Genomic DNA, 11,567 nt, shown 5'->3' with positions numbered 1-11,567 from the left:
CAATGGACAGATGATTGTGAACGTAGTTTCCAAGAGTTAAAGGGTAGATTGACTTCCGCCCCAGTTTTGACACTTCCAGAGGGATTGGAAGGATATGTTGTTTATTGTGATGCTTCAGGTGTTGGGCTAGGCTGTGTATTGATGCAACATGGTAAGGCGATTGCGTATGCTTCAAGGCAGTTACGGAAACATGAGCATAATTATCCTACCCATGATCTAGAATTGGCCGCGGTGGTTCATGCATTAAAGATATGGAGACATTATTTATATGGTGTCCATGTGGATATTTATACAGATCATAAGAGCCTTCAGTATATCTTCAAGCAGAAGGAGTTGAATTTACGGCAACGACGATGGTTAGAATTGCTAAAAGACTATGATGTTGATATCTTGTATCACCCCGGAAAGACAAATGTTGTGGCTGATGCTCTTAGCCGTAGATCGATGGGAAGTCTATGTGATGTACGATCAGAGAAGAGAGAAATGACCCGTGAGCTCCAGCAGTTAGCTAGCTTAGGAGTCCGAGTAGTGGACTCAGGTAGCAGAGGAGCTACTATTCAGAATTCAGCAATCTCGTCGCTAGTAGCAGAAGTGAAAGAGAGACAACACGAAGATTCCATGCTAATGCAGTACAGAGATACACTCCCTCAGAAAGAGGAGTCCTCATTTGATATTTCAGGAGACAGAGTTCTCCGATGCCGAGGCAGGTTATGTGTTCCCGATGTGGCAGGTTTATGCCACCAGATTTTGAGAGAAGCTCATTGTTCTCGTTATTATGTTCACCCCGGTGCGATGAAAATGTATCATGATCTTAAGTCTATATATTGGTTGAATGGAATGAAGAAAGATATAGCGGAATTCGTAGCTCAATGTCCCAATTGTCAACAAGTGAAAATCGAGCACCAAAAGTCGGGTGGATTGTTGCAAGCTATAGAAATCCCAACTTGGAAATGGGAAGTGATTAACATGGACTTCATTTCAGGCTTACCCCGTTCTCGACGTAAGTATGATTCCATATGGGTGATTGTAGATAGACTCACAAAGTCAGCTCATTTCTTACCGGTCAGAACGACATATGTGGCAGAAGATTATGCAAGGCTTTATGTTAAAGAGATAGTGAGGCTCCATGGTGTTCCAGTATCTATTATCTCTGATAGAGGGACACAGTTTACAGCTAATTTCTGGAAGTCTTTCCAAGAGGGTTTAGGGACCCAAGTGAACCTTAGTACGACATTTCACCCGCAGACTAATGGACAAGCCGAACGTACCATTCAGACTCTTGAAGATAGGTTACGGGCATGTATGATAGATTTTGGAGGAAATTGGGATGACCATTTGCCACTCATTGAATTTTCTTACAATAATAGTTATCATTCTAGCATTCAGATGGCACCGTATGAAGCTTTATATGGGCGAAAGTGTAGATCCCCAATTGGGTGGTTCGAGACAGGAGAGGTTAAATTGATAGGGCTAGACTTGGTCCAGCAAGCCATAGAGAAGGTTAAGCTCATACAAGATCGGTTATTAGCGGCTCAAAGTCGTCAAAAGTCCTATGCGGATAATCGTCGAAGAGACTTAGAGTTCCAAGTGAAAGATTGGGTATTCTTGAAAGTGTCGCCAATGAAGGGCGTTATGAGATTTGGCAAAAAGGGGAAGCTTAGTCCCCGCTACATTGGGCCATATGAGATTGTGCGCAAAGTAGGCAAAGTGGCCTATGAGTTAGATCTACCTCCCGATTTGGAGTCACTTCATCCAGTTTTCCACGTCTTGATGCTTCGAAAATGTATTGGAGATCCTACTAGGATCGTCCCAGTAAATTATGTGCAAGTGACAGAGAAATTGACTTATGAAGAGTTACCCATTACCATACTAGATAGGCAAGTACGGAGGCTTAGAAACAAAGAAGTGGCCTCAGTTAAGGTTCTATGGAGAAGCAGTAAACGAGAGGAAATGACATGGGAAGCAGAAGAAAGTATGCGATCCAAATACCCTCATTTATTTCAGCCCTTGGGAGGGATCCAAGATGAAACATCAGCGGTATGAGGTATGTGTGATTTCCTTTTCAAGCTTTTGGTCGTGTGTGGCCATAGATACGTTGATATTGTGACGTAGCCCTGTGAGGCGATGATATTTTGGGTTGTTGTGACAGGATGGTAGTGCCATATTATAGGGGAGACTCTGGCGAAATTTTTATAGAATCCCCGAAGACTTTAAACATTAGAGGACGAATGTTCTTAAAGGGGGGAAGAATGTTACACCTTGGAAAAATCCTCCATTGTTGTCCAAGTGAATGGACCTGCGAGGAGTACGAGTATCCGATGTTTTCATGAGTAATAAATAACATTTTACGACCCTAAGTAAGATTCTGAAGGCAATTGCAATAAGAGATAGGTTATGCTCCATAATGAATAATTATAGGTTTTGGAAATGTGAAAAGTTGCAGGTTTGCATTCTGGCCAATTGGTCATAAAATGAAATACGGACCGTAAAGTGGTATACAGTCCGTAAACTGCCATGTCGTATTTTGGCTTCCAAAACTTCAACTTTCTGCCAAATGATCAAATGGTTAAATACGACCTGAAATACGGACCGTAAAGTGGTTTACGGCCCGTAAACCGGTTTACGGCCCGTAAACCGTGATCGTAAATCACCACGTCTCAGCCTGAGTTTCTGGTTCTGATTTGATTAAACACGACCACGAAGGACGGTCTGTAAACTGGAATACGGATCGTAAACCAAGTTTACGACCACTGTGTTGTTCACTCCAGACCAGATTTTAAGTCATTAAATAAGGGATCCGAGTTTATTATTTCATTTCCACATTTCATCCTCTCTCTCTAAAACATCTCTCTACATTTATTCCACAAGATTTCAAGGATTATTAGTCATCAACAACACGAATCAAGTGAATCAAGTGTAAGGAAACCCATTAAGATTATTCAAGTCAAGAAAATCTTATTGAAGGAAAACTAGGGTTTTTTCTCAAGTGAAGTATTTCGACCAAGGCTCGTTCCTACAACATCTAAGGTAAGATTTATGGTATATATATATATATATATGTTGTTTAAGGTATTTGAGTGTTAAAATGCTTGGACATTAGATGAGTATGGAAAAATGGGTCATGAATGATGAATAGTGACATTTTGAGAGATAGTTTGAATTGAACCATGATTCTTGTTGTGTTGTGATATGAATGTGTTATAAATGATGTTAAGATCATGAAAATGGGCATTTTATATGAATGGACGAAGTCGGGTGATATGACCATGAATATGGGTGAATTGGGAGCGAATTGAGAAATCTAGATAATGTGGTTAACGTAAGAGATTAATGGCCATTGTTATGGTATTGTGAATGTATTGTTGACGTTTGGGAGTTGAATTATGATATGGAGGAATGTTGTATAAATAAAGGAGATGTTGTCCGATTTTCTCTAGCTTTAGCCATGTGTGCTAGTTGTCGATTCTAAAGATAGTATGACTTTAATGAAGGTATAAACGCAACCGTTGAAAGAGAATGTGCAAGTGGTAAATAGTCGAACGGAAAGGTATGTAAGGCTAACCCTTCTTTCATAAGGCATGGTTCTTTGGCCAATCATATAAATCTTTTACGAGCTTATGATGTTCTCCAAATGCTTCTATCTTCAAAGCTACCAAGCTTATGATTCTCGATATGCTATGATTGTACTAAATTCCTCGTATGACGAGTAGGCCCATTAAGGCAAATGTGACGAATGACGATAATAGTGATAATGATATCGATGACGATAATGATGACGATGATGATAATGATGTTAATAGAAATGATGCTTATGAGCTAGTATATTTATACCTATGTATGACTATTGTGGAACCCCGAGCTTATGAGGCTGGGTATGATATGTAAATAAGTATGTATACGATTACGAAACGCGCACATACCTCTGAAGATGGTACGGATAACCCTGACGCCTTGGTAGGGCCAGGTAGCTGTGACCCTGAAGCCTTGGTAGGGCTAGGTATGAGTAGCCTTGAGCCTTGGTTGGCCAAGTACGTATGAAACACCGATCCTACGTGGTCGGGTATGCTATGTAAATGCTATGTATATGATGTGATTATGTATATGACGTGACTATGAATATGATATGACTATGTATATGAATGTGAATAAGGGCATGTATACAAATCCGAGCACAAATATGGTACGGGTACTATTATAGAGTACGGATAATGATGTATGTACACAAATACGTATTAGCAATGGAAAGTTCCTATGAAAGACAAGTAAGTGCATATGACGATGATATTTCCATCTCCCATTATGTGCTATTTCTTATGTTGCTATTTATGCTTCTATATTGATATTGATCATGCTTTACATACTCAGTACATTCTTCGTACTGACGTCCTTTTGTTTGTGGACGCTACGTCATGCCCGCAGGTGCACAGGGAGACAGGTCTGATCCATAGCTGCTTACTCAGAGATTACATAGCAGAGCTCCATTTCATTCGGAGCCATAACTTTTGGGTACTTATTCTTTTGTGTATATAATTATGGGCATAGCGGGGTCTTGTCCCGCTCATGTGATATGTTACACTCTTCTTAGAGGCTCGTAGTCTCGTGTATATGGTACGTTATGTCTGGCCTTGTCGGCCTACATTTTGTATATCATTTTGATAGCCTCGTCGGCTCATGTACGTTGATGTGGCATAGATGACAATTATGATATAAAGGCATTGTCGTCCAATGGGACTAGTATGATGAATGAATAGATGTATATATTTAATTGTATGACTCACCTAGATGTAAGCATAGGTGTAAGATAAGGGGCGCCCGGGTGGGCTAGCACTGGGTGTGCTCGTCGCTGCCCTCTAGACGGGTCGTGACAGCTCTAGATTCCAAAACGCTAACCCTTAAAAGTAGGGAAATGCCCCCTATTTATAGTTTTGCCTTATGGGCTTTGCATACAACATAAAGCCCTTTTAGAATAAAGAAAACCCTAAAAGGATAAGGTTTGGCCGTACGGTCTGACACCCGTACGATTGACAGTACAATGTGGCAGAACGGACTTGACGCGTGACAATTTTGTAACTGATCAACCGGACTAACGGCCACGATCAACTCGGTCATGGAGAATCCGGACTAACGGCCACGATCAACTTGGTCATGGAGAAACTGGACTGGCTATGATGCCGAGTTTGGTCCGGAGATATCGGACCAAACAAATTTGCTTCACTTTTCTCAGGTCAGCCGCAGTCGGTGCAATTCCATCAGTTCTAAGGGCAGACTCGGTGACCATGCCTGTCTCTTTTTATCTCCGGTCCCCGATCTCACCGGTCTTGCATATATCCGGTTTTTACCGTATACACTTTGAAGTACAATCACGGGGGAAGGGTCTACCTTCTTCTATTCCTACATCTCATGCCATGTTCCCAAGTCGAGCAGTCCTCTCATGTAGGCTGCTAACCGATCTGAATCCACTTTAGTTGCCATGTCAAAACCAAGTTGCGCATCCACAAGTACATATTGAACCATCAACATATGTTAACCCGAAGGAGATTAGGTAATTTAGCTAGAGTTTCGATATAGATTTGGTTGAAAATTGAAAAACAAAAAAAAAACAAATTCTTGAAGGTGTGTTAAAAAATAGTTTTCGGAAGTGTTAAAAATATCTATGTCCACATTACGGGAGCTTAGTTTAAAAGTAATTGAGTCTATTTTATCTGTTTGGATACAGTCATATTTAATTAGTGCGACACAGGAGTGTTTTTGTTGAATGTAAATAATATATAATACTTGGCATATATAAAAAATAAAAAGTAGAGATACTAGCAAGTAACAACTAACAAAAAGGCAAAACCTTTGGGGGTTTTGGAGAGATCTCCAAAAATCGCAATGGGTCTCAATCAAAAATTTAACAAAAAACAAAACAAAATAAAAAATCTGGGCATATTTTATTTATGTCATGTGTGGTCCCAAAGGTTTGTCTTTTTGTGCGTAAAGGAGGATGCATGAAGTTGGCCTACTTGCAAGTTGTAAGAGCATCTTCAATCCATTGCAATATTTTTTGCACTAAAATGATGTAAATATCAAAATAGTGTAAATTAACTTCCATTCATTTCACCTTTTTTTGCATCAAAAAAAAATATTTCTTTTATATTTTTCTCTCTCTTTTATATTATATTATTTTCTTTTACTTAAATTTTATTTTTAATTTCATAAAAAAAACTTTTTTTTTTACATATCCATCCCATGTAATTCATAATCCTTTATTATATAATCATTTAATATAAAATTAACAACATATTATATTTTATATTTGCACTTTTCATTTTTGTGATGGTTATATTTTTAATACAATTATAACTTATAATAAAATTAACTTACAATTTTATATAAAATAATATATACGAAAATTAATTTATAAAACTTACACTCCAAAATTAAGATGTAAATTAATATTATAAGATATTACATGAAAAATAATTAGATATATTAGGAATCTAAAATTATAAATTAAAAGTGTTATATAATAATAAAATATTAATGAATAGTAATGGTGTAGATGAATAGGTATATTAGGAAACTAAATGTAAAAATTAAAATTTATAATATGTTAAATTAAAAGTGTTATATAATAAAAAATAATAATAAATTATTAATGAATAATAATGGTGAAATGAATAGTGTTGCACAAAATTTATTGTAATACTATTTACGCATCAAAATAGTGCAAAACATAATATAAGATTGGAGCTTTAAAATATTATTTTTTGTACTAAAATAGCATTTGGTATAAAAAATGATGGAGATGGCCTAAGACCGGAAGAAGAGTAAATTAATTCTACCTAGATTCCCAAGTACAAATCCCAAGACTTTGTCTAGTAAAATTAATTTCCTTCCATTGTATATATAAATTTGCTCTCTTAGATATCTATCTATCTCCACCTGCACCTATCCCTAGTTTTCTGATCTGTCTTTTCCTTTGCCATTTTCTCCTCTTCAAGCTAACATTTCCATCTGAGTCCTGTTCGTACTTACACTAAATTGAATTCACATTTCTAAGGGACAATTGTTGTTGTTATCCCAGAGCCTGGATTGTATTTAAGGGATAAAAAAGAATTGTAAGTCATGTCTAGTTATGCTGGAAAAGGTTACTCTGAAGCTTCATCCCAGCAAAACACTGGTGTTGAAGCTTCATCTCATTTGAAGCTTTATCAAGCTTTCATCTTTTCAATACCTGTTTTCTTTGCTTTCTTACTTTTGGTATTTTTCTACATATTTTATCTTCGTCGTCGAAGGGTTGACTGGTCTTCTTTAAGGATGAGGAGTCCACAATTGCCCACCAATAATATGGAAGCTGATGAATTGTCAAGGGTATGTTAAGGACTTGGAAATTATTGATTGATCTTTATTATTAGTATGTGTTGTTGTTATAACTTAACTGATTTGTGGTTGTTTCCACCAGTGTGAATTGGGGTTGAAGAAGGAGGTGAGAGAGATGCTACCAGTTATTATTTTCCACGAGAGCTTCTCTGTCAAAGACGCACAGTAAGTCTCTCTCTATTTCTTGATTTCTTTCTATGTTTTGGTAGTCTACACCATTGACCTTTTTCCATGCTTTTTTATGTTGAACCCCACTAGAAAGGGGAGGGGTAGGAATATCTCTAACAAAGCTTTGCAACCTTATGAACCAACCTGACATTTTGGCAAATTGGATATTCTGATATTTCGAGTGTTTAGCCATGTTCTCGGTAGACCTCCTCATATATCGATCTATTGAATATAGATGTGGCAAATGTATTGATCTGTAGGTGTAAGTTATGATGATTCAAGGTAAACCTAAAATCACATGGAGGAAAGTCGCAAGATCTTAAATAAAAATTATATATATTTAAAAAAATAAAAAAATAAAAAAAAGAACAATGAGACTGCGCTAAAATTAAAAGACATGGAAGCAAGGAATTCCTATAAGTGATACCAACTTGTTGATATTAACCTAGTTATCAGTGCAAGAATAATTGTGAGATCATGAGATCCCTGATTTGTCTGAAAGGCAAATTATTTAGTATTGAAATGAAATTGACATGTGTCTTGGTATTAAGAGTATTAATAACACAATTGATTAGCGATCAGGCTGGGGTTGAGTGATAATTGATTTATGGAAGGTTGTTAGCTAATATATATTTTGTGGGTTGTTATGTGGTGGATGTAACTTGTTTTGGTGTTGTAGTAGATTGCAAAGTAGAATGAAGGAATAATCAGGCATGGAAATCACTTGGCTTGATGTAATATAAGGATTTTATGGTCTCAACAGGCAATTTTATGTGTTTCCCCTTGTGTAATAGTACCTCTCAAAAGATAGCTGCTTGATGTCACAAATCACAACACATTGACATGTTGACAAAGGTGGCAAGCTGCTACGCAGATCCCTCATGTATAATGTCAAATTTTAGCAACCAGTTTGCATGGATGTCAATTTGTAGATTTTAAATCACCCAAGTGCTGTCTTTTGATTTGCTCTCTTGTGCATGAGAAGTGAGCTTAGTTCCACCAATATCCAGTCGGTGGTAACATCTATAGGAATATCAGAAGTTCACAACCTTCGAGGCATCTCCCAAGTGGCGCCTTGTCTAACAGGGAAAGAATATCGAATCTGTGAACCAATTTTTTGAGGGGAAAAAAAAAACTCTGAACCAATTAAGCCAGTAGTGTGTCTTTACATGATTTTTTCAAACCAGAAATCTCCAGTTTTGACCTGGTAGAGTCCATCTCCAAGTCCATGTATTAGCATTTGCACCAACTTTGATATCACTATCAGACACCTATACATGTATAAATACTGGATGTAATTTAGAGAAATAAATGAAAAGCAAATAGATCCGGCCTATTTTTCTTTTTCAGGATAAGTACAAGCACATTGTGCATATCTCCTTATGCGTCTAGATAAATTAAATCCTACTACCTGTTAATTTGTAAATATTAGTGAAGATCTGCCCCTGTAATCGAACTGCTTGAACTCCTTGAGGCTTTTTTTAATTTTTACACCTGAATTGGGGAGCAAGCATGGAGCAGTATCGAGAAAAAGAAATAGCATCCAAATGTTGATTGCTTGTACAAAATTTTCATGTTGGTAAAAGAAATGCCTATATGGAGTGTCACGACACAAACAACTATATGTGGATCTTCAGACATCGATACCTAAATTTGTGAAAATAATATTGTCCCCGCTAACAATAATATATGGGTCCAACCAAATTTCATCATAAAGAGTTGAGTTTGTCATCATAGGAACAGAAGGCCCATCTCTTAAAATGCATTTATCATGAATGGTCTGCGACTTCATCTAAGATATTTGTTGCTTCAACCTTCTCTGTTGGTGCACTTTCTGCTGTGTATTGTTTTTTTATCTCTTATCGAACTTATCCCCAAAATTTAATTGCTATAGTGGCTGCTGTGGGTTTTATTTTCGTTATGTATAAGATTTACAGATTATGAAGAGAAGAAAAGGTTTAACAGAGAGACACTCTGAACACATTTTCTAATGAAGTTGTCTCTTTGGTGTGACAGGTGTTCAGTGTGCCTAGGTGATTACCAAGCAGATGATAAACTTCAACAGATACCTGTGTGTGGTCATATATTTCACATGGAATGCATTGATCACTGGCTAGCCACTCATAGCACATGCCCCCTCTGCCGTCAATCCCTCCTCACTCCACCTAAACCTGAAACACCTCATACTATGCCAGAAACCAGTGATACAACATCACCTCAACAAGTTGGTGATGAAGTATCTTGTCCCAATGGCGACTGCCCCAAAGTAGGCGTGGTGCCCAGAACCACAGATGGAAGGGTAATCCAATCCGATGAAAGTGAGGGTGACAATGTTGACCGCGAGAAAGACTCGAGGGATGAAAAGTCTGATTCTGTTTGATATTTGGTTGTTAAGAGGACAATCTGCTATATGCAGGGTAATTGTGGTGCAGCCTGATGTTTTGTGTGTTAGAGAAGTGGTACAGTGCAGAATAAATGTGGTGCATATAAGTCTTGGTAGTCTGAAGGTCTAATCTGGTAGATCAGATCTTGTTTTCTGCTCATGAAGTTTCAACATTTCTCAGGGTGAACGAGAGGCAAAACAGCTCCTATGTTTGCTTTTTTCTCTCTGGGGAAAGAAAGAAGCTGAAGCAAAGTCATCTCTAGTGCAGTACAGATCATATTTTTTTTTTTTTTTTTTTTTTGTGCTCATGAAGTTTCGACATTTATCAGGGAGAATGAGAGGCAAAACAGCTCGTTGTTTGACACGTTTTCTCCCTGGGAAAAGAAGAAGCTGAAGCAAAGTCATCTCTAGTGCATGTACAGATCATATCTTGTTTTTGTGCTCGTGAAGGTTCGACATTCCTCAGGAAAATGAGAGGGCAAAACAGCTCTGAAGTTTTGGCCATTTTGCATCTCTCCTGGAAAAAAAGAAGCTGAAGCAAGCTTAGTCATTCTTTGATGCATGTTTATTCCAATGTTAGAAATTTCCGTAGAGTTGTACCATGTAATATTGTTGTGTAATGGAATGTGAATTGAAGGACATTGAATTTTATGTCCCTTCCAGTTTGGAAGGGGTGGCTGGGGGAGGCTATGACTAGGGTTGTACAAAGAAAATTGATAAATCGCACCAAATCGATAATTCGAATCAAGCTAAGAAACAATCTGACAAGTGGTTTGGTTTGACTTGGTTTGGTATTGAGAAAAAAAAATCAGATCATAATTGGTTTAGTTTGGTTTGGTTTTAACTAAAAAATGTCAAATCGAATCAAATCAATCCGACATTACATATACACAATGTTTAAAAAAAAATTATACATAAAAAATTTATTTGTAATGTAATTTATATATATTTCTTAAGTATTTTCATAGTTTTTGTCTTTTAATATATTATTTCAAGCTTAGAATTTAAATTTTGAATGATCTAATAAGTTTTATAGCTAATAGACGTTAGTAACTCAAATATAGTCTCAACCAAAACCAAATCAATACTAATGCTAACAAATGAAATTTAATTCTAAAAGGGAAAATGTCTAAAACACACCCCAACCTTTGCCCAGATTTGGTGTAACACACCTAACTTTTACGGTGGTCCTATTACCTTCCTGAATGTATTTTTAAAGCATTTCTTTGGCATTTATCTGGAAAAATCAAATCAAAATCCAACGCGACACAAGTCAAGACTCGATTATGAAAGCATAGAGCGATTCACAAGATCAAATTTCAAGAGAATCAATTGCTTTCTTTGTGAAAAAAATTAAGAGTGTAGAAGAGAATTCTAATTTTTTGTTTTGTTCGAAAAGTGAAATGACCTGAAAATGGCTGGACTCCTTTGTTTTTTGGCATTTTGTTCATTGTTAGCCAGCTCACTCGATAAATGCCAAAGAAATTCCTTAAAAATATATCCAGGGGGTAATAGGACCCCCGTAAAGGTTAGTTGTGTTACAACAAATTCGAGCAAAGGTTGGGGTGTATTTTAGACATTTTTCCATTCTAATACTAAAAATGACAATAACGTTCAATATCTATTCTTTAGTTTTGCATTGGTTTAGATA

At 36.9% G+C, this 11,567-nt stretch overlaps 1 protein-coding gene across 2 annotated transcripts; it reads left to right on the top strand.

Moving 5' to 3' along the window:
• The first annotated feature begins 6,840 nt into the window (after positions 1–6,840).
• Positions 6,841–10,555, top strand: LOC132606188 (E3 ubiquitin-protein ligase ATL59-like). Of its 2 annotated transcripts, XM_060319574.1 has the most exons (4): positions 6,844–7,103; positions 7,281–7,356; positions 7,448–7,530; positions 9,550–10,555. In XM_060319574.1, the coding sequence occupies exons 2-4, from the start codon at positions 7,303–7,305 to the stop codon at positions 9,911–9,913; spliced, it is 501 nt and encodes a 166-aa protein (XP_060175557.1). In that variant the 5' UTR covers positions 6,844–7,103; positions 7,281–7,302; the 3' UTR covers positions 9,914–10,555. The 2 variants fall into 2 exon arrangements, with proteins under 2 accessions (XP_060175556.1, XP_060175557.1); XM_060319573.1 differs by having other exon boundaries at positions 6,841–7,356.
• The last annotated feature ends 1,012 nt before the right edge of the window (positions 10,556–11,567 follow it).

The sequence above is a fragment of the Lycium barbarum genome, chromosome 8 (assembly GCF_019175385.1).
Source record: "Lycium barbarum isolate Lr01 chromosome 8, ASM1917538v2, whole genome shotgun sequence".
Classification (NCBI taxonomy): Eukaryota; Viridiplantae; Streptophyta; class Magnoliopsida; order Solanales; family Solanaceae; genus Lycium; species Lycium barbarum.
The sequence above is the reverse complement of the archived record's forward strand: the minus strand, read 5'-3'. Positions and strand labels throughout refer to the sequence as shown.

Coding starts and splice junctions, on each gene's coding strand:
- LOC132606188 (XM_060319573.1), top strand. CDS start 7,111: ATGTCTAGTTATGCTGGAAAAGGTTACTCTGAAGCTTCATCCCAGCAA. Junction 7,357..7,447: donor AAGCTGATGAATTGTCAAGG/GTATGTTAAGGA, acceptor TGTTTCCACCAG/TGTGAATTGGGGTTGAAGAA. Junction 7,531..9,549: donor TTCTCTGTCAAAGACGCACA/GTAAGTCTCTCT, acceptor TTGGTGTGACAG/GTGTTCAGTGTGCCTAGGTG.